Source organism: Hippocampus guttulatus, chromosome 21 (assembly GCF_054856545.1).
Source record: "Hippocampus guttulatus isolate MCC_2025c chromosome 21, RoL_Hgut_1.0, whole genome shotgun sequence".
Lineage (NCBI taxonomy): Eukaryota > Metazoa > Chordata > Actinopteri > Syngnathiformes > Syngnathidae > Hippocampus > Hippocampus guttulatus.
The window spans coordinates 1,234,448-1,257,477 of NC_141281.1; the positions used below are offsets into that span (position 1 = coordinate 1,234,448).

General features: G+C 44.8%; 1 protein-coding gene across 2 annotated transcripts in view; it reads left to right on the forward strand.

Annotated features, from left to right (window-relative positions):
- Window positions 1-452: 452 nt before the first annotated feature.
- The window catches only part of vipr1b (vasoactive intestinal peptide receptor 1b), a 49,967-nt gene continuing 27,389 nt past the window's right edge, over window positions 453-23,030 (forward strand). Inside the window, exons 1-4 of one of the 2 annotated variants that reach the window (XM_086102340.1) lie at window positions 453-543; window positions 3,096-3,206; window positions 6,519-6,521; window positions 21,323-21,423. In XM_086102340.1, coding sequence (XP_085958466.1) covers window positions 468-543; window positions 3,096-3,206; window positions 6,519-6,521; window positions 21,323-21,423 — 291 coding nt within the window. In that variant the 5' untranslated portion in view covers window positions 453-467. The remainder of the gene's footprint in view (window positions 544-3,095; window positions 3,207-6,518; window positions 6,522-21,322; window positions 21,424-23,030) is intronic. The other variant, XM_086102339.1, reaches the window with a different exon arrangement.

Here is a 23,030-nt window from a genome sequence, read left to right on the forward strand (position 1 = left end):
AGGAAAATGTGGGTTGCTACTGAGAGAAGACGTGGCTGAGAATAAATACTTATAAAGCAGCTGGTTTCCTTTTGTTTAAACCCCGAAACTTGTTTTCCTGTGTGATTTTTTTTTCCAGTGTGAATTGTGTGCATTTTGATTGGCTAGTTGCTAAAGCATGCAGCTGAGATTGAAATTTTGAATCGCAGTATCTTCACTGAATTACTTACTATCGCCTCATTTTTCCAATTATGGAGCTGACATTCCATCCAGCCAGTTCGGAGCGCTGGGATGCTGAACCCCACCTTGATCCTATCAATTTCACTTAAGAAGAGCTACAACACATTTATGAATTTACTTTTTTATGAGTAAATGGGTAAAACACCTCAGACCACAAGCCACCCCTTTTGCTGCATCAACTTGCAGGAGCCTACTGCATCCCTGCTTTAACTGTATGCTCTTCTCTCCCACAGGTGTTGTCTCTGCAGATGTGCGATATTGTGAACGAGATCGAGCTGGAGAGGGAGCGCTGCGAGAACAGCACATCTAGCAATGTCACATCAGGTCTGTGAAGCAAAAACTAGGAATATCCAAAGTGCATCTTCAGTTTTGGTCCAAAAAACGTCTGTCACTGAAACATTTCGGCTGGAACAGTATGTTGTGATCATGTAAGCGAAAACCATGAAAGCAATAATCTTGTGGTCTAACCAATGTGAAACCTGATCTGTCTTGACTAGTGGCAAGCCGGCTCTGCCCCCCCAAGATGAAGCTATTATAATTAAATTCACACCATTTCCAACCCTTTCCATGAATTGCAGCTTCAGGAAAATTCTCATTTTGGGAAGACGATGGCACTGCACTTTACCAATTCCAAAACACCTCTTAGTCGCTCCTTTAAATCCAAACAAACATGAATTATTATTATTATTATAACAGAAAAAAACAAATTATTGATTATTTCTTAATTTTAACAGACACAGATTATTTTAGTAACATCATACCTTTGGCTGGAGCTGCAGCTGCTGCTCTTGTAGCATAACGTGATACAATGTGAAAATGTCCTTGGCTCCTGACTATATGAATAACTATTTTGAGCTGCAAATGCAAAACACGCCAATATTTAGTGTTACCATTATCTGCAAAGATTAGAAGAAGGGCCCTAATATCTTGGCTTATCTGACCGTAATGTCTTCCTCTCCATAGGCGCTCAGTATAGCTTAATGACAAAACTGGTTTAATAGAGTTTGACTAAGACTAAAAGTGTGGTGTCTCCAACTCAAAAACAATATCTGATATTCTTGTGGTGCCTGGCACCCAATATTATATCGGGTGGCTTGTCGCAATGCAAGCAGCAAACACATTAGCATAAAGTTCAATGCGCGTATACGGGTGACATGCTCTTTCTTCACAAAATGAAAAGGAGAGCAGGTACAACGTTGAGATGCTGGTCTTTTCAAACAAAGACTCACAGACTATTTTTTTCTGTGATCCTCAATTCCCGGGAAGGCACTGAAAACTAAAACCAAAATTCACATGCACATTCCTACTCTGATCCACTTCAACCTCTAAAAATATAAAAACAATCACTAACCTGAAATCCTAACCTTAAATCCAAACCCAAACCCAATTCTACTCCTAACCCAAGCCCCAAACCATTTTCCACAAACCCTAACCCGAATCATAAATATCTAAAACCTAATTTTAAAATCTTAACCCCTATCCTTAACTCCTAACTCGGAACCAATAACCCTGTGTCTGAGTGTGTAATTGGTGGAGAACCGAAGTGACCCACGCACATCGGATTTTTTTTTTAAATCTCCTCCCAGTAATTACTTACTGGTTCATATGATCTTGAGTGTAGGCACTAGTGTCATAAAGTCATGACAAACTAATTGTTAACTCCAGCGAGCAGCACGGTGTTTAACTGGTTAAAGCGTTGACCTCGCAGTGCAGAGGTCGTGGGTTCGATCCCGGCTTTGCATCAAGTATCAAGTATCAAGTACAACTTTATTGTCAAATGTGATGTATGTGCAACATACAGCACAGATGAAATTTGCATGTTCTCCCCATGCCTGCGTGGGGTTTCTCCGGGTATACTGGTTTCCTCCCACATTCCAAAAACATGCACCGTTGGTTAATGAAACATTCAAAATTGTCCCTAGGTGGAACTGGGAGTGTGAATGGCTCCAGCACGCATGCAACCCCCGTGAGGATAAGCGGTTCGGATAATGCATGGATGGATGGACATTAACTGCAGCAAACAGCAAAAAGCCCTCCAAAATTTTGTGCCTGTGTGAAGTTCAGTAGTGAATTTTACTCTGGCAATTTGCGGGACAATAAAAGTGGACTCATTTTGGGCTACCAGCCTTAGATAGTGCAGGGGTTGCCAAACTATTGTGGGTTTTAGTTTTTACAATAAAATATCATACACACAGTTCAATCAATATCGGTCTCATCACAGAGAGAAAAATACATCAGGTGCTTTATCATTGCAGATACGCTGTGACAGCTATTTATAACGTGTTGCATAAGTGCAGAGCCGTGCAAGTATGTTTTCACTCAAAAACCATATACTTAGCACATCGGAGAGGTGACCTCAGACGGCACTTCATTTCTTGGAAACAGATCAACGATGTGTACAAATCAAGGTCAGATAAGTGGCGGGTGAAGGCCTCTTCACTGAATAAATTCACTCGTAGTAGACATCTGGATATGAATGTTAACATGAAGTGATAGCTGCGTTTTAAAAGGACACAATTCAGAATGGAGCAATTCATATCGTCTTTCAAGGACTCCTGCAGACACCAAAGTCTCAATAGTTGTTTTGTTGCCATGGTTAGTGCAAGCCTGCTTGTATTCAGTCAGACTCTTCTCTTTGGATCAATATTTCTGTGATTTCCAGTAGTGTGCTGCAATTTACTGAAAACGAAGGTCTAATCTAAGATAAAAGCCTCCATAAAGCTATTGTTGTAATGATTAAAATGGAAAAATCTTGAGAGGGCAATATTTGCAGTGGGAGCGATGTTTAGCCATTTTTTTTTAAACATTGTGGCGGTAGGTTTGTGTGTTATTCGTCATTGTATGATTGATTTATATTTGTTTTGTCTGTGTGCTAGGTTGCCAAGGCATGTGGGACATTGTTGCCTGTTGGCCCTTGGCCAGTGTGGGAGAAGTGGTCACAATACCATGCCCGGCTTACTTCAGCTACTTCAGCGACCAGCACAAAGGTAAATAATAATAATAATAATAATAAATGTGGGGCGGCCCGGTAGTCTAGTGGTTAGCACGTCGGCTTCACAGTGCAGAGGTACCGGGTTCGATTCCAGCTCCGGCCTCCCTGTGTGGAGTTTGCATGTTCTCCCCGGGCCTGCGTGGGTTTTCTCCGGGGGCTCCGGTTTCCTCCCACATTCCAGAAACATGCATGTCAGGCTGGTTGGACGCTCTAAATTGTCCCTAGGTGTGAGTGTGGGCGTGGATGGTTGTTCGTCTCTGTGTGCCCTGCGATTGGCTGGCAACTGATTCAGGGTGTCCCCCGCCTACTGCCCGGAGACGGCTGGGATAGGCTCCAGCACCCCCCGCGACCCTAGTGAGGATCAAGCGGTTCGGAAAATGGATGGATGGATAATAAATGTCAATGTATGAAGAGTACGACCACATGTCACCAATACAAATGCACAAATATCTACTCATGGCTGGAGACCTCGTTTAAAGGGAATAGGAGCTGTTGCCTCTTCATTGGTAACAGCTTAAAGCAAGACACCTTTGGGATTTATCCTCTTTGCCGGTTGTAAGTGTTTTTTTGTTTGTTGGGGGGGGGGGTTCCGGCTCTCTGTTGCCAGTGGCTTTTGTTGTACATTGTCGGCATTGCGTTTTTTGATAAGTCTCTTGTTATTTCATTATCCTTGTCTACTTTGTGGGATCCTATTCTTTCTGGGTAAAACCGTAACCTGACAGAATAATTCGACCATAGATCCCGTAGACTTGGATACGATTCTGAAAGTTTTGGCCAGCCAAAGATGACTGGTGGGACAGCAGAAAAACGCTCTTGCCGAGTGCTGTAACGCAGTCATCTTGCTGGCCCATTGGTTTGAGGATTTAGGGACTCGGGTCGAGCATTTGGGTATCCGAGGGGCGTTGCTCTCGGGTCCCCGAGCAACTGCCGTCAGGATGGATCCTGGAACCCAGCTGCCATTATGACGGATAACCCAAATGCGGGAAATTTAGTTTGCTCAGTCATCGTCTGACTGTCATGATAGTATGGAGTGTGATTATTATTATTTTTTAATGTTTTAACACATGCCACGTCGAGCAAAAAAAGAAAGTGGTCGGGCGAATATGTACAACATTGATTCACATGCATCACGGAACTTGATAGGACTCAGCGTCCTATCTGCTTGATTTGTCATGCCAAGTTGAGCAACTCTTGTCTCGCACCGGCAAACGTGAAGGAACACTTCTTGAATGGTATTTTTATTTTTCACTAAGGGTTCGGTGAATCTGCAAATGAACCGGTTGCGTTTGGTACCTCTAACAAGGTTAAGGAACACTGGATCAAGTTATTCAGCAATGTACCCTGATTTTTCAATATCAACCTTCCATATAGTCACAGGATAGTTCCAAGGTTGCTTTTATTTTGAGTCTTTTGCCTGGCCAGGAGGAGTTTGAGTATCTTGGGGCCTTGTTCATGAGTGAGGGCAGCAGGGAGCGGGAGATCGACGAGTGGATCGGTGCAGCATCTGCTGTGATGTGGACTTTGTATCGGCCTGTCATGGTAAAGACGATGACTGTTTTGTTGATCCCTGTGTTGTGGGAATGTTAGGTTGCCTAATTGAAAAGCTCAAAGAAGTAAATGGGCTATAGATCAGAGGAGGTTCTTTATCATGCCGTCTTGAGTGGCTCCCTAAGTGTTAGGGTCACCATGGCTAAAATTACCCAACCCGGACATCGCTTGGGACAAACTGATCCTAGAAAATTGAAATACGTTCTGCAATGCACGTTGTTTCAATTCAGCTGAGGTTGGGTGCGCTCCATATCTCGACTCTCCCGCATCATCTTCTAAGAAAAGCCAAGACAAAGAATAGGTCAGGAAGGACTATGGAGACAAATGTGGACAGAACAAACGGCAAAAAGAAAAAGGAAACACATGAGAGACATAAAGAGAGGAGAAAACGTAAGGACAAACCTGAGTCCACTGTACAATTAAGGGAAAACCTTCCAGCTCCTCCCGGGTCAGATCATGACAAGCCGACTCTAGTTCTAACACCAGCATTCTTTCTTTGGAGCATGAGTTCCCAGGGTTTCTGGGGGGTCTCATGACCTACCCCAGCGAGGAACCTTCAACTACCGCTCATCAGCCGTTCAACCTCCTCAGACGGTGTGCTCAGCCTGGTGCTGTTGACGGGTTGCAGACGGACGATGATGCACCAGGCGGCGTCTGTTGATAGAGGGAGCTGGGGGGTTACTGGTTCTGATTTAGTTTTGTGTTTCAGTGGAGGGTGTTCCATTGGGACCAGTTCACGGGCTACCAGTGAATCACGATTGACTGGTTGGGCACCCCTGGTTTTCACGGTATGACCATAAGGAGGTGGTTGTTTATCAGTGCAGTCCTCACCTGCACTGATGAACATCCAGGGTACGGACATAGAGAGGGTGACCTCCTACAATTACCTCTGTGTTCTTCTCAACAATAAACTAGACCGGTCTACCAACATGGAGGCTCATATCAGGAAGGTTCTTACGACTCAGAAAACTGATGTCTTTTGGGGTTCAGGGGTCACTCCTTAAGACCTTCTAAGACTCTGTGGTGGCTTCAGCTATCCATTATGGCAGTGTTTTTTTAAATATTTTACAAGCCAAGGCACATTTCTTTCATTGAAAAAAATCCTGCGGCACACCACTAGGTGAAAATGCGGAAAAAGCTTATTTTAACAATTAAAGTGTAATATCATTATTAGAAGCGTTTTTAGCATTGAACATTGTATTATAACACCTTGAATAGGAATCAAATCAAAATCAATCCAATAGTTTATAATCTTTCATATTTATTTTCACTCATGTCCTGGGTATGACGTTAAACTGCATCCAACTGGTCCTCCAGGTTGGGGGTTGGGCGTGAAGTTAACAACCTCACCCTGTAAAACAAAAACCTGTCACAGAAACAACGAGAGGAAGCCATTCCGGTAAATCACGGTGAAGAAGAGACGGCACATCTTTGAATGAATCCATGACAGGGCCGGGTGAAATCCAGCAGGAAGCCAGACCCCTGATGACCCCGATTCTCAGAACCAAGACCAACACCAGAGTAGGCAGGCACCTGGAATGTGCGCACAATGTTCCAGTCTTGTCGCATGGACCAGGTGCTGAAGAATATGAGGGACTATCGTCTAGACATCTTAGGCATTAGTGAAATGAGGTGGACGGGGCAGGGGCGCCTCATGGTTGACGGAACAACTTTTCTGTACTTTGGGAAGCAAGATCACCATTCCCATGGAGTCGGCATCATTCTCTCCAGCAGTGCACAAGCATTGGTTGGATGGAAGCCGGTGAATGAACGGATTATCACAGCAAGGCTCTACACCAGATATGCCAAAGTAACCATCGTGCAAGTCTATGCCCCAACCGAAGTTGCCTCAGAGGAAGATGAAGACATATATAGATAAGATAAAGACTACAACCTGCTCCAGACCGTGCTTGAGGAGATCCCCAGTTATGACATCAAGATGCTGATTGGAGACTTCAACGGTAAAACTGGATAGCGACAGAAGGTGCTTTAATGCCACAGTTGGATCACATGGGTCTGCAAGTTCCACGAACGACAACAGGGAGAGACTGTTGATGCTCACAAGTACCAATGGCCTCAGCATTGGCAACACCTTTTTTGAGCACAAGAGGATCCACAAAATGACCTGGGTTTCACCTGGTGGCGGGACCCGGAACAAACTGGACTACATCTGCGCCAACACAAGGTGGCGCTCGTCATTGCTAGACGTTCGCCCCCACAGAGGTGCAGATGTGGGTTCAGACCACTTTCCTGTGGTGGGTAAAATCAAGCTGAAGCTGAAGAAGGTGAAAAAGGTGCAGCCCAAGAGACCTTACGCAGTGGACAAGCTGAAGAATAACAACATCTCAGAAAGCTTCTGTGAGGAGTTGAGTAAGAAGCTCAAGGTACCACAACACCTTGCAACCATTGAGGAACAATGGAGTATGTTCTCTTGTGCCATCGCTGAAACTGCAGAAACAGTTGTAGGCAGAAAGAGGGGTACCAACAATGACAGTGGCTCGAGGAGAAAGCAAGAGAAGCACAGGAAGCAGCAGAGAAGAACAACACAACGACCCTATACTAGATCGTGCGGGAGCTAACCAACTCCAGGAGCAGCTCTAGCATGCCAATCAGGAGCAAGGATGGCAGGACACTCCTAAGCAACGAGGAGCAAGAAGCAAGATGGGTGGAACACTTTAGGGAAGTTCTCAACCAAGCAATGCCTCCCATGCTCTTCAATTTCGATCAGGATACACCAGCTCCAACTCTAAACATTACATCAGAAGAGATATCCTAGACTGAGGTTGCCAGAGCAATCAAGGGCCTTAAGAACAACAAGGTACCGGGACTCGATGAGATAGCTGCCGAATTGTTGAAGCATGGCCAAGACGCTGTTGTGGAGAGCCTTACCTACCTGTTCAATCTGATTTGGCATGCTGAAGAGGTTCCTGCCCACTGGAAACTTGGGGTCATTGTCACGCTGCCTAAGAAGTGAAACCTCGCAGACTGCAATAACTGACGGGGCATTACACTGCTGTCAATCCCCGGCAAAGTCTTCTGCAGTGTTCTACTCCATCGCCTTAAAGACGAAGTGGATAAAATCATCAGGGAAGAGCAATCTGGCTTCAGGAAGGGAAGGTCTTGCTCCAAACAGATCCTTACTATTCGAAAAATCGAGCAGTGCCAAGAACTTCAGATACCACTCAAGATCAACTATATCGATTTCAAGAAAGCCTTCGACAGCGTCCACCGGGAATCACTGTGGCAGATCATCCAGCTATATGGTGTACCCCTCAAGTGCATCAACATCTTAAGGTCATTGTACTACAACTCAACTTGTCGTGTCAAAACCAACAGTGGCACAACTGATGATTTTGACATTGTCACTGGTGTAAGACAGGGTTGCATTCTGTCACATCTGCTCTTCATCATTGCAATTGACTGTGATGAGGAAGTCCATCACAGGGGAAAAAGTTGGTATCAAGTGGGGAAGGGGGAGACTAGCTGACCTGGAATTTGCAGACGATTTGGCTCTGTGAAGTCACTCTGGCAGTTGACTAACAATCTGCATGAGCACGGAGTTAAGGTCGGTTTATGAATAAGCCAGGAAAAGACCAAGGCCATGGCCTTGGACAGCACCAACACCTTCAACCACTCAATCTACACCAACACGACATAGAGTACATTGACAGCTTCACATATCTTGGGAGTAACATCTCAAATACAGGTGATGTGGAGAAAGACGTCAAGAGTAGACTTGGTAAAGCTGCAGGAGTGTTTCAACACCTCCGCAACATCGGGTCATCGAAAGCCATCACTACGGCTACCAAGCTACGCCTCTATATGTCAGTGGTCATCCCAACAGTGATTTACGCCTGTGAAACATGGATGAAGACAGCCAATATTGCCAACAAGTTAATGTCTTTCATCGTCGTTGCCTGAGATCCATCCTGAGGATCTCATGGAGCGACCACATCACTGAGGATGTGATGAGGAGGGCAGGGGTAGCTGCACTGTCATACATCGTCTCTGAAAGGAGAAGGAGAATGATTGGGCACATACTCCGACTGCCAAGAGAGAGACCGGCAAGTGTGGCCATGGACTGGATACCAGAGGGAGGAAAGAGGATGAGAGGGAGGCCAAAGAAGACGTGGAGACAGACTGCCAAATTGTGGCATGAAGCTCTTCCTCCACAGCTCTCAGTCTTTCTGTTTTTAGTTTTTACAGTGGTCAAGCTATTTACTTAGCCGCTTCGGGTCCTAACATCTCATTTACAATGGATTTGCAGGCGGGAAGTATTAATTGCTCTGCCACTAGGACTTTTTTGATTTGGCCACATGTTCAACGACATGGTTGCTTTCAAGGCTCTCTCATTTACCTTTGCGGTTTTTCTCATCCATGTTGCTTGTTTCTCCGTGTATTCACGCAGGCAAACAAATAACTCCATATTTTTGTTTCGAAGTGAAGGGTGTTTTGTTTGGAGATGGAGTTTAAGCTTATTTGGGAGCATAGCGCTGTTGGAGAGCTTTTCACCACATACCAAGCACAATGGAATTGGTGCCATTGCACCTCCGGTAAAAGTACATCCAAATAAACGATAGCTTTCATTGTTAGTTTTACTGTTTGGTGCCTACGACCATCTTTGTATACTGATTACTGCTTTATTGTTGAATATGTTAGTTGCTCCATGTACAGCACTTTGTATGCAGAAATGGCTGTTTGAAAGTGCTCTATAAATACAAGTGAGTTGAGTTGAGTATTGCCTCGCGCCAGAAACATCGCGTGTCTCAAAGTACAAGGCAATAAGATAGCTGCTGCTGCTACCTACAGGTATGGATGAGTACTACATGATTACTATGACAGGCAATAGACCGCACAGGCATACCTACAAATTGGATAATTTCCCACGACACACCTGACAATAGCTTGCGGCACAGGGTTTGAAAAACACTGCATTATGGCATAGTCTGCTGGTCAGGCAGCATCTCAGCCCGGGACAGAGAGAGACTGGACCGACAGGTCAGGAAGGCCAGCTCTGTGCTGGGAAGCTCGCTGGACACTCTGGAGGAGGTGGGCAACAGGAGGATGCTAGCTAAGCTAAAAGCTAGAATGGACAGACCCTCCCACCCCCTCCAAGCCACCCTGACAGCACTGGGCAGCTCCTTCAGCCAGAGACTGATACACCCTTGCTGCAAGAAGGAGAGGTACCGCCACTCGTTCCTGCCAACTGCTATCAGGCTATTGATAGCAGTTGGCAGAAAACCTGAAAACCTGGACTCATCCCCACTCACCAATTTTGAATATGCTTATATTTATATTTTATAATTTATATTTACTCATGGTTCGCGTGTCAACTTCACAGTGCAGAGGTACCGCGTTCAATTCCAGCTCTGGCCTCCCTGTGTTGAGTTTGCATGTTCTCCCTGGCCTGCGTGGGCTTTCTCCAGGTACTCTGGTGTCCTCCCACATTCCAGAAAAAAATGCATGGAAGGCTGATTCAACACTCTAAATTGTCCCTCAGTGTGGGTGTGAGCATGGATGGTTGTTCGTCTCTTTGTGTCCTGCGATTGGCTGGCAACCGGTTCAGGGTGTCCCCTGCCTGCTGCCCGAAGACGGCAGGCTCCAGCACCCCCGCAACCCTTGTGAGGATTAAGCAGATCAGAAAATGGATGGATGGATATTTATTTCTCCCTTTCACAATTTTTGCTGCTGTAAATTGGGAATTTCTCCTTTGTGAGACAAATAAAGTTTTTTCTTATCTTCTTATCTTATCTTATGTTTCATAGCTCTCTCATTCTCATGCTTATTTCTCTTGTGGAAGTAGTTTTTGTCGTTGTTGTTTGTCTCACTAATTTGGTTACATGTAAATTGGACTTCATTGTCTTATTTTGTGACAAGTGGTTATGCCCTATTTGTTCTCCTTGCCGTTTGCAAGCGCTTTTTCTTCTTTTTATTTCATCGTGCCTTTTTGTTGCAAGTGGCTTTTGTTGTACTTTGTCACCATTGCATTTTTCAATAATAAATATTGTGTTATTTCTTTTTGCTCGTCTATGTTTGTGGGATTCTATTCTTTCCAGATAAAACCGGAACCTGACAAAAGGTCAGCTTCGTATGGTATGCTTCGTTTGATCTTTCCTAACTACCAGCTGGGTACTATTGTACAAGTTTAAAGCAAGTAAATTGCAAGTAGACTATCTGACAACAGAGTGCAGAATTTTATATTTTGTGTGCTCTTTGACGAAAGCAACCAAACAATGGAAACAAACGCTCGACACTATACCTCTGAATGGAATACACATTCCCCAATCCCAATACAGTGAAAAAGCCTTGCCATTTACTTTCAATCTCAGGCTAAGGCTAAAGTAAATATTGCATGACATTTCACCATGAAATATTAACGTAGCTTCCTGGTGGCATTCTTCTCTCAGGAGATGAGCTGATTTGAGAACTACAAAATGTCTGACAACTAGTGATCATCGGTAGCAATACAATTCAAACCGAATGTGGTCGAGTAGACCTGGGCAAAGTACAGCCTGAGGGCCATATCAAGTCCACCCACAGTCTCTGACCGGCCAAAAGAGTGACCATGAAGTCAAAGCAACCCATAATATGTGTGCTTTTATTTTGAAAGTTTTGTTTTTATTTTATGGGGACATGTGCAGACGCTAGTGCCGGTCAGGTAGCAAGCAAGAGGTGTGATTTGTGTCTGCAGTGTTGCCAACTTAGCGACATCTTTGCTATATTTAGCTTTTATTACCCCTCCAGCAAATATTTTCCCACAAAAGAGATGAGCAAAAACAAACAATAGCTGTCTGAATTTTAGCACAGTGGAGGGAAGAGAGCCAGGAAATTTTTGCCTGATAATTCTGTCAGCACATATCCAATTCTAAATGATATACATTGGTACCTCTACTTACAAACGTCTCTTCATAGGAAATGTTCATGTTACGAAACGCCTCAACAAGAAAATGTTGTTTGTCTCTGTGGGCCCTGAGATTGGCTGGCAACCGGTTCAGGGTGTCCCCCGCCTACTGCCCTAAAACAGCTGGGATAGGCTCCAGCACTATTATGTTTTGCGTGGTGGTAGAGTCGTTGGATCCCAAAAAGCAGGAGGCAGGGAGGAGCAGGGTGGAGTGACCAAGATGTATTTAACAAAAATGCAAACAGGAAAAAACCACAGCAAACAAACAAAAAAAAAAAAAAAACTGTGACAAAAACAAAACATGACATGTGCACAGAGACACACACAACAGCAACAATGACCCGACACGACTCGTCGAGCAGGGAGTCCTTTCAACAAAACACCAACTAATGACACAATGATCAACAGGTGTGCCACTGTAGGAAGAGCCCTACAGTGCCACCTGTTGGTTACAAACAGAACCACCCTAACAATCACCCCCCCACTACCACCCTTGTGAGGATAAGGATCGGAAAATGGATGGAATGGATAAACATTTATGTCTGAATTTCGGGGGGGCTTGGAACGGATTCGGGCATTTACATGGAAAACGCGTCTGTAATTTTCTAGTTATGAAATTTCTTCCAGAACCAATTAATTTCATAAATAGAGGCACCACTGTATTTGTAATGGGTGTAGTAGAAGTCATTGCTGTATCATTATACATCACTGTCAATAATATAAAACTTCCCACTTATCTACAGTCGATATTCTGGAGTCCTAACGAAGAATGGCTAATGTGAGTTGGCAGTGTGTGCACAAAATTAATGTTAGCACTCCTAAAGTGTCAAGACAATTTAATGACCACTTGTGATTTTGTTTAAAAATGTGTATTTCGTAATTTTAACATTCCATACCAAATCTACACACATAGCAGTTTCTTGAAGTGAGACAATACTATTTTTCTAAATAAATAATAATATAGACAAAGTTCAGGTTAGTATGCTGGCTTGGGCCTGAACAGGTGTTCCCGTTTCTCATGTGTTGCGAAATGAATTGCTCTCCCCTGTGGTAAAGAAGCATTTTAATAATGAGGGACCACTCCGAGTGTGGGCCCACCACCAGTTACCTATACCTGATTTAAGCCTGATTAAGGGTTGCTCCATCTCTATCACAGTGTTAACTGCTTAACACTTTCTAAACTGTGTTTTTAACTCGATCTAGAGTGGACACATGTAGATACTTTGGGCCCTCTTACTTACCCAGCGCAAGGCTAGCGCGAGTCGCAGTCAAACTGTGCGTTCGGGTGGAGTTTCCTTTCTTTTGGGATTCTGCTTGATTTAGCACAGGTAAAATTGGGCATAAGGGGCCTTTGCATCTTTCTGCACCTTTGTGGGATGGAATGCAGCTGACGGCCAGCCAATCAAAGTTGCTTCCCTCATTTCTATTCAAATCAGGGCAGCCGAAGCGCCGACATGATTGACATTGTAGAAGCAGAAATTGACTCGTTGGGGTCAGTGCATGACAATGGCACGCACCAAAGTGTACTGAAGGCTCTCCCCTTGCGGATGATGTTGTTGGCTGCTCATGTGACATTGACCAATTGCAGACTACCTTGCGACCATGACCATATGTCCATGTGTGCCGGCCCCCTTCTTTTTGCATTTTGTCTTTACATTTGGGTCACCTTGATTTAAAAAAAAAAAAAAAAACGAAAAACCTCCTTTAAATGAAATAAAATGTTAAACAATGTATTGAATAAATAAAAAAGGAACTGCTATATTAAATCTGTCAATGTAATTGCTTTGTCAGATCTAATCTATCAATGTTTATTCAAATTATTTACTCAACAACCACATTCTGTCTTTGATTAACTTGTTTATTCATTGCAGAACATTTCATGAAATTACTAATGCAAAGTGCCAAGAAAAGCATCTAGAAATCAATAAAATGTGAAAGGTAAACAAAACAAATCTGTCAAAAGTCCTCATCTGTTGCATGTTTTTATGATTCTTCCCTTCAAGCGCCACCACAAGTAAATTTACCTGTCTCCGGCTTTAATTTAGGAGGTTTCACCAAAAAAAAAAAAGACAATTACGATTTTCATTGACTGCTTGGTTAGGTAACACTTATTTGGCAGTATTTTAACTCTGCACTTGGGTGGTGGTGCAGCATTTATGTGGCCTGGTCTGCTTAAATTTAAGGCACCCTTCTAGTTTCTCTCCTCACGGATGAATAAACCATGTATTCCCCACATGAATAATTCAGATGACAAACTCCTCACCTATAATTACGTTATACAAATAAGAAGAACTGAGACAACATGATGTGTTCAACTTTTATTAGTAAGCAGGCTGAGAGTGACCACTCAAACCTCCACTGGTTTGAATTATTAAACCCTATTATACTCAACATAAACATGCCTTCTTGAGTACGTTGAGCTGAGTTGGATGCGACAAAGTGAAGCAAATTGTGTATATGCTTCCTGCTTGGAGATGTATCATCAAGCAAAAACTCACTGGATTGATACGAAATTATTGCTTTTGATAGTATGATACTATCCTAACTCAGTTTTACGATATTATTTGCTGAATTCATGTCTAATATTGAAGCCACATACAATATGTCTGATGGGCTGACATATCACTCCGACCTGGTTCAACAATTATCTGCGACAAAATTGATTTAAAAAAGAATGTTTAATATTAGAGGTGTCAAATTATCGCGGTAATTGCGATTAATTAATTACATCGCCTTGAGTGCGTTTTTTTATCGCATTAATCTAGATTTTAATCTCTGCCTTTATTGTTTTTGTAGGTGGGTTGCTTTTTTTCTAATAACCCTTTTTATGCATTGGCTTCCTGTGTTCGAGTTGTTTAGGGCGGGGAAACAACTGTCAGTCACAGCCTGAAGCGGACATTGATTGGCTGCCATTTTGTTGGGGCTTGTTTAGCCGAAGCTGATAGGCTCCCATTGGAGTTGGGCTGGCTTTGTAAGCAGCGGAGAGGAGTAGAGAGGTGAAAATGGAGCAGCATGTGAGAGTTCTTGGCACAATGAATGGAAAATGTACATTCCAAAAATGCCCTGACGACACAATTGATAAAGGTAGAGTGTTGTGCCTAATTTGCAAGAAGGAGTTTGCTTACCATCGAAGCAGCTCAAATTCAGCCTCCCATATCAATGCAAAGCACCCAGTCACGAGTGCAGCCACAGCTGACGTAAGCACCGAAAGCATTCGCAATATAGCGAGCAAGCCATACATAGCAAAGCTCTTCGGCAAACTAAACTCGAGAACACCCCATGTATGAGGCATAGTTGATGTGTCCTCTGTAGACTACTCGAAGTGATTGATTGTATTTCAGCACTTGTAGTTTGTCATGATGAACAGTGTTATTTCTGAAGTGCTAACTTTCAGCACTGTGATTTAAGAGTCTGTTTTATTTATTGATTATTATCTGAAGCAAGTTCAGTGTTGCGTACTTGTATTGCTCAGAAAATTGTTCTGACTGTGATATTCCCCTTCATGGTCGAAACTAAAGGTTGCAGGTCGGACTAGTGACTAGTCTCAAATACAGCAGAAAGTAAATGCCTAGGACTGCATCTGTCCAAGTCTGCCGAAAAATAATAAAATACTTTATAATTGTTAGGGTTTGGATGTGACCCCAATAGCATGACAACAGGCAGGTATCGTTGAAGCCAACACTTGGCGTATTTTATTGAAGAGTCTTCGCAAAGTCACTCAGGGGGAAGCACGAGGAGTCCACAAGGAAATGTCCACACAAGGAACAAGAAGCTGCAGGAGATGGCAACAGAGTCCACTGGCGTGGTGACGGCACAAACTTGCACTGAGGAATGGTCTGTGAGTCAATTTGTACCAGTCCAAACGAGGATATAGGCAACAGGTGGGTGATGAGCTGACGAGTCTCAGGTGTGAGGTGCAGAGCACCCTGGCTGAGGAGGCTGCCTGGCTGGCCCCTCCCGAACAATAATGTCACATTTTCTTTTATCTTTTGATCTGCCTCAATAATGTAACTGATTTAAAATGAAAATAGGGGTCCTCTCAGTAATTTTTGATAAGATTAAAATATAGATTCATTAGATTCATTAAATATAGACCCTAATTAATTAATCACCCTTTTTTATCGCCTGACAGCACTAGTTTATATTCATTTTATATTTCCAAAGAGTTTATGGCTCCGATGGAATCTTGTCTTAAACCAGTGTTTTTCAAACCCTGTGTCGCGGCACATTGGTGTTAGAACCCTGCCACTGAATGTACACTTTCGCAGGTTGTGTTGCAAATAGCCTGTTTATTCATCTGGCCTCATTCTCTTTCGTGTACCTCTTGTGGCGACTGGAATATATATATGTATATATATATATATATAAATCTATAAAAAAAATTCCTCGTCTCACCCCCCCTCGGGTGGTGTCCGTCCCTCATTCAGCTCGGGTCCTCTACCAGAGGCCAGGAAGCTTGAGGGTTCTGCGCAGTATCCTTGCTGTTCCCAGCACTGCACATTTCTGGACTGAGATGTCCGATGTTGTTCCCGGGATCTGTTGCAACCACTCATCTAGTTTGGGGGTCACTGCCCCGAGTGCTCCGACCACCACAGGCACGACTGTCACCTTTACCTTCCAGGCTCTCTCCAGCTCCTCTCTGAGCCCTTGGTATTTCTCGAGTTTATCGTGTTCCTTCTTTCTGATGTTTCCATCACTTGGGACCGCTACATCCACTACAACGGCTTGCCTCTGGTATGCCTCTGGATCTGGAAGTCCCACAGGATCTTCGCTCTGTCATTCTCCACCACCTTCAGAGGTGTTTCCCATTTTGACCTTGGGGTTTCCAGTCCATACTCCGCACAGATGTTTCGGTAGACTATGCAAGCCACCTGGTTATGGCGTTCCATGTAGGCTTTCCCTGCCAGCATCTTACACCCTGCAGTTATGTGTTGGATCGTCTCAGGTGCCTCTTTGCACAACCTACACCTTGGGTCTTGTCTGGTGTGGTATATCTGGGCCTCAATGGCTCTGGTGCTCAGGGCCTGCTCTTGAGCAGCCAGGATGAGTGCCTCTGTGCTGTCCTTCAGGCCAGCCCTCTCTAGCCACTGATAGGACTTCTTGAGATCGGCCACTTCAGTTATGGTCCGGTGGTACATCCCGTGTAGGGGCTTGTCCTCCCATGATGGTCCATCTTCCAGCGCCTCATCTTCCCCATTGTCTGAGACATTCTCATCCGTTGGAGCCTTCTCATTGATGTATTCATGGAGCTTGGATGTTTATCCTGGACAATGGCTCTCACACTCACTAGTCCCCGGCCTCCTTCCTTTCGGCTTGCGTACAGTCTCACGGTGCTGGATTTGGGATGGAACCCTCCATGCATGATTAGGAGCTTTCGGGTCTTAACGTCCGTGGTTTGAATCTCTTCCTTTGGCCACCTTATTATTCCTGCAGGGTATCTGATCACTGGCAGGGCATAGCTGTTTATTGCCCGGGTATTATTCTTGCCATTGAGCTGGCTTCTTAGGACTTGCCTCACTCGCTGGAGGTATTTGGCCGTAGCCGCTTTCCTTGTTGCCAGTTCGAGGTTGCCATTGGCTAGTGGTATCCTGAGGTACTTGTAGCTCTCCTCAATGTCTGCTATTGTTCCTTCAGAGAGTGAGACCCCTTCAGTGCGGACTACCTTTCCTGTCTTAGTCACCATCCGACTACATTTCTCAAGCCCGAATGACATCCCGATGTTGCTGCTGTAGATCCTGGTTGTGTGGATCAGGGAGTCTATGTCCCTTTCGCTCTTAGCATACAGCCTTATGTCATCCATGTAGAGGAGGTGACTGATCGTAGCTCCATTTCTGAGGCGGTATCCATAGCCTGTCTTGGTGATTACTTGGCTTAGGGGGTTCAGTCCTATGCAGAACAGCAGTGGGGAGAGTGCATCACCTTGGTATATGCCACATTTGATGGACACTTGGGTAAGTGGCTTGCCATTGGCTTCAAGTGTGGTTTTCCACATCCTCATCGAGTTCGCAACGAAGGCTCTTCGGGTCCTGTTCACCTTATACAACTCCAAGCATTCAGTGATCCATGTATGTGGCATCGAGTCATAGGCTTTCTTGTAATCAATCCAGGCTGTGCACAGGTTGGTATATCGGGACCTGCAGTCTTGTGCGACTGTTCTGTCAACCAGGAGCTGATGTTTGGCTCCTCTGGTATCTCTACCAATACCCTTCTGTGCTTCGCTCATGTATTGATCCATGTGTCCACTTATCATAGCCGCAATGATGCCTGACATGAGCTTCCATGTTGTGGAGAGACAGGTTATTGGCCGATAGTTGGATCGGACTGCACCCTTCAAGGGATCCTTTATGATCAGGATCGTTCGCCCTTCCGTTAGCCATCCTAGGTGAGTCCCATCCCTCAGCAGCTGGTTCATTTGTGTTGCTAGGCGCTCATGGAGTGCTGTGAGTTTCTTTAGCCAGTAGGTGTGGACCATGTCCGGGCCTGGTGCTGTCCAGTTCTTCATATCTGAGACTCTGTCCTGTATGTCTGCCACTGTTAAGGTAAATGTGTTCTGTTCAAGGAGGTTGCTGTACTCCTCTCTCAGGGTCACCAGCCATTGTGCACTGCTCTTATGTGCAACCTCCTTCTCCCATATGCCTTTCCAGTACCTTTCAGTTTCCAGTCTTGGTGGGTCAGCTCTGTTGTTAGGACCCTGCCACTGAGCGTACACTTTCGCAGGTTGTGTTGCGAACAGCCTGTTTATTCGTCTGGTCTCATTCTCTTTCGTGTACCACTTTAGGCGGCTGGACAAGGCTTGGAGCCTTTGTTTGGCAGTTTCAAGTGCTTCAGGTATGGTCATCTGGATGTACCTCTCGGGTATCGGCCTTTTCATCACACTTCTCTGGGCCTCCGTCAATTGACTCTCATCTTTCCAAGCCGCCTTGATCTTAGCCTCCAACCGTCTTTTCCATGGTGGGTAACCTATCATGGCTTCCATAAGATATCCTTTATTTGTCCCACACTGGGGAAATTTACAGCCTCCAGCAGCAAGAATGTAGGCAGAAAGAAGAAAGAAGAAAAAACAAACAAACGCCATTCAATTAAGTGCAATATTAATACAAAATGGATAAATCGCAGTGCTATTTACAGTTGTTTTTCACATCATTTAATTATTATTAATATTATTGTTACTATTTTTATTCAGCAGCCTGACAGCAGTCTGTCATGATTCGGTTTAGGGACCAACAGGTGGCACTGTAGGGCTCCCCTGGCAGCTGCACACCTGTTGTTCATAGGTAATCAGGCCTTTAAAAGGACTCCCAGCCCGAACACTCGGTGTCGGGTCATTGTTGCTTTTTGCTACTGTCATGTGTGTTGCTGTTTGCTTCTGTTATGTTTAGTTCATTGTTATGTTTTAGCTTTAGTCATGGGTTTTGTTTGATACTTTGGACTTTGTTTGTTTTGGATTTAGTTTTCTTTGTTTTAAATACAATTCTTCAAATACACCCTACGGTACGGTGTTCTCCTCACAGAAGTTTATGTAGTCCGTGATGGTGTCAGTGAGTGCATCAATGTCCCCCCCGTGAACCTCGCTGAAGAGTTCCCACCTGGTCGAAGCAGTCCGCCAGAGCATCTTCAGCTTCCGTGGACCATTTCCTGACCAGAATGGTCACAGTTGGCTGCCTGTGCACCAGGGGTTTGTACACAGGCTCGAGAAATACCAAGTTGTGGTCTGCTCGTCCAAGAGGGGGGAGGGGGAGGGGTTTATATGCCTCCTTGGTATTGGCATAAAACAAGTCCAAAATTTTATTGTCTCTCGTGGCACAGGTTACATATTGCGTGAAGGTTGAAAGGGAGGACGACAGAGAGACATGGTTGAAGTCCCCAGAGATGATCAGCAGGGCGTTGGGGGACTGTGTTTGCAGCCTGCTCACGACAGTCATCAGGGCATCACACGCTGCATCACCATTAGCCGACGGGGGGACGTACACTGTCACAGCTATGACGTGTGAGAATTCCCTCGGGAGATAATGGGGCCTGAGGCTAATGGCTAGCAGCTCAATGTCCCGGCTGCAGAGTTTGTCTTTGATCGTGATATGCCCCGGATTGCACCATGTGTCGTTCACAAAAACAGCCAGTCCCCCACCTTTTTTCTTTCCACTCCCTTCATTCCTGTCCGCACGTATGAGTTGGAAGCCGTCCAACTCGGCATGTGTGTCCGGAGTGATCGCTGTTAGCCACGACTCCGTGAGTAGCATTAGGCTAGCCTCGCGGTACTCCCTTTGATGCCAGCTCATCCATCTTGTTAGGGAGCGATCTTACATTCCCCATGATGACGGACGGGAGGACATGTCTGTACTTTCTCCTCCTTGTGCGGCGGTCCTTCCCGGCTCGACACCCTCGTCTCCTCCTCTTCAACTCGCGTGGGATATCCGGTTTGTCACCGGCCAGTAGCCCGCTGTTAGCCCGCCATGCTAACAGCTGGTCCTTACTGTAAACAATGGAGTTGCGTGTGCCATCGGGATCTCCGTTCACAGGATACGTAAAAAGATTAAAGCAAATAAAGGAGATGAGCAGAAATGAAGCTGCCCCCCCCCCCCCCGTAGGTTTGGGGTACAAAACCACGCAAAACAAAATGGGAAGAAGAAATAAATAAAGTAAAAGGACGAAAAGAAACTCAAACAGGGATATGCGCTGCTGGAGAGGCAGCCACTCAGGGGGCGCCATCATAAAAAAAAAAAACATGGTTGCTCTTATAGCCAAGCATCTCTCGGATCACTGATGCTGAAGCGTATATCAACTCATTGGTTTCCGTGATCGTTACGGTCGGGATCGCCCTCAGTGCTACATTCACACTTTCCATGAGACTTTCAGGTGGTACTTCACATAGCCGTTGTAATCGGTTTCTAGGTTGCCCAGCTTTCATTCTCGCCATGATCTTAGCTTTCAGGTCAGTTGCTGCCTCGCTCAGCATTTCATTCATTGGGGCTGGCCTCCCAATCTCATCATCTGCATTCATTGGGGCTTGCCTCCCAATCTCTGGTATGACCTCCTCCTCTGATCTGGCAGCCTGGGGCCCTTCACCATGGAACCTGCGTTGTACCTCATCAATCTCAAGTTGTGACAGCAGTTGCCGTTTGTGGATGTTGGAACACTGAGCTACTAGTTGTTTCGTGGTCAACCGTGACTGTGGGTTTCGAAGGAACCATTTAGCCCACATTCTCTGCATGTAACCCCTCTGACTAGGGTTGCTTGAGTAGTAGCATTCCAACAGAGCCATGTTATCGCATCTCGCCCATCTCCGCTTTGTTCCAGCAGCCCATTTTTCATCAAGGTCCTCTGGTTCCCCAGCACCTGACGCAGACCTTGTTTGGCCGGGCGACGTCTGAGCCGGCATGTCATTCAGTTTTATTGTCTCTCATCATTGTATGAGGTAGGCATTAGCGTGAAGGATCTTGGAAATTATATCCACAGTTGTTTTAATTTAGTTCTTAAAACCCCGTTTCTTTGGTTTGTGAAAAATGTAAAACCAGATTAATTCATAACACTTCAAAAGTTAGTTATCAGGTACCACTGAAATGATGACTAAATCACTGATCTGAAGTCCAACACAAAAGAAAAACGAATATGAACCACCTCATTATGTCGTTTTTTTTTTAAAATTCATCCCTCTCTGTATTTAGGAAATCTCTCCAAAACGTGTACACCAGATGGCTGGACAGAGATGCATCCCGTGGACATTGCCCTGAACTGTGGCTACAATCTCAACAGTACCAGTGATGATGTAAGTAAAAAACTCAAAGTGTAATAATTTGTTGGAGTTGGTTGGTGATTGTGGGGGTCCTTGCCTGCCTGTGGTGCCAGAAAACACAAAATACTGCAGTCTGTTTCTTTTCTCTCTTTGAGCTGGCAAATAAATATTCCATTTATTTACTCCTTAGCACGTTTTAAAAAGTGTGTTTCGATGGAATGTACTCCCCCCTAATCCACCTTCCTTTCGAGAAGAAATCGTTGCATACTCCCGTCACCAATTAAGTTGAAGAAAAGAAAACAAAAAGGTCCTTTTAACTTGACCATCGCATGCGGACCACAGACAGTCAGGTAAGTGTTTAATGGATTCAAATGGTCTGTCAAGTTGTCCGGAAAAACCACTAGCAAAGGACTTCTTAAGACTTATCGACTCTTTTAATTTTGTGCAATATGTGACCAGCCCGACACATGAACAAGGACATAGTTTAGACCAGGGGTGTGCAAACTACGGCCCGCGGGCCGGATCTGACCCGTTGGTCTTTTTAATCCGGCCCGCCGAAGATTGGTGCACATTTAAGGTTTGATTGCATTCATTTCGTTTGGACTTGTAATGACAGGTATTTCAACACCAGGTGGCGCAGTTACTTCAAGTTGCAGAGCGCAGGGAGGGAGGGGAAGACGAAGAAAGAGGGAGAGAGGAATGACCATGGAAGGGAAAGTGATATGTACAGTATCTGATTAAACGAAGCAGGTAACAAAGTCCGAAACATTCAGGAGACGCCTGGAGTCGGAAAGACTCAAATCTACGAGACTTTGAAAAACAAGGAAGCGATTCTTACTCACTCCGATTCTGGCAATTTCCATGCTCAGAGTGAATTGCTTGTGGCTCAAGTAAATGAACATTTCCTAGAATGGTTTAATTGTTATCATGTTAAAAACTTTCCGCAAACTGGACCGCTAATAAGAGAGGAGGCGAGTTCCATAGCGCTAACTATGAGCATCGAAGACTTCGAAGCGTCCCGAGGCTGGCTTCAAAAGTTCGTTGCGCGACATCAGCTGAGCAATGCTGCCATGTGTGGTGATCGAGACAAGGTAAAGTTAGAGACAGTGAGTGAGAGGAAAGAAAAGCCACAAGGTCTCTTACTCATTTCATTTTGTAGCAAATCGTCCTATTTCTAACTTTTGGCCCGGCCCTTCACAATATTTTCTGCTTCTCATTTGCCCCCCCCCCCCGGGAAAATAATTGCCCACCCCTGTTTTAGACCTTGTCCTTGCTTATGGTCTACCGGTGTCAAATCTGGAAGTCCTTGAAAATGGGATTTCTGATCACATGGCAGTTTTATTTGACGTAGTCTTCTCGCATGCTGCTGTAAAATCTGCCGCTCCTAGTTGCAAACGCCAAATTTTTAAGCCTCGCACTGCTAGTCGGTTCTCTGATGCCTTCAATACCCTTTGCATACCCTCGTCTAACACAGGGGAACTCACCTCTTGGTTCAATTCATCATGCCGTGCGATCCTGGATTTGGTGGCTCCTTCAAAAACTGTGATCCCAAAACCTAAACCCGAGCCTTGGTTTAATGACAAAACTCATGCAGCTAGGCAGGGGTGTCGCAAAGCCGAATGCAAGTGGAAAAAAGACAA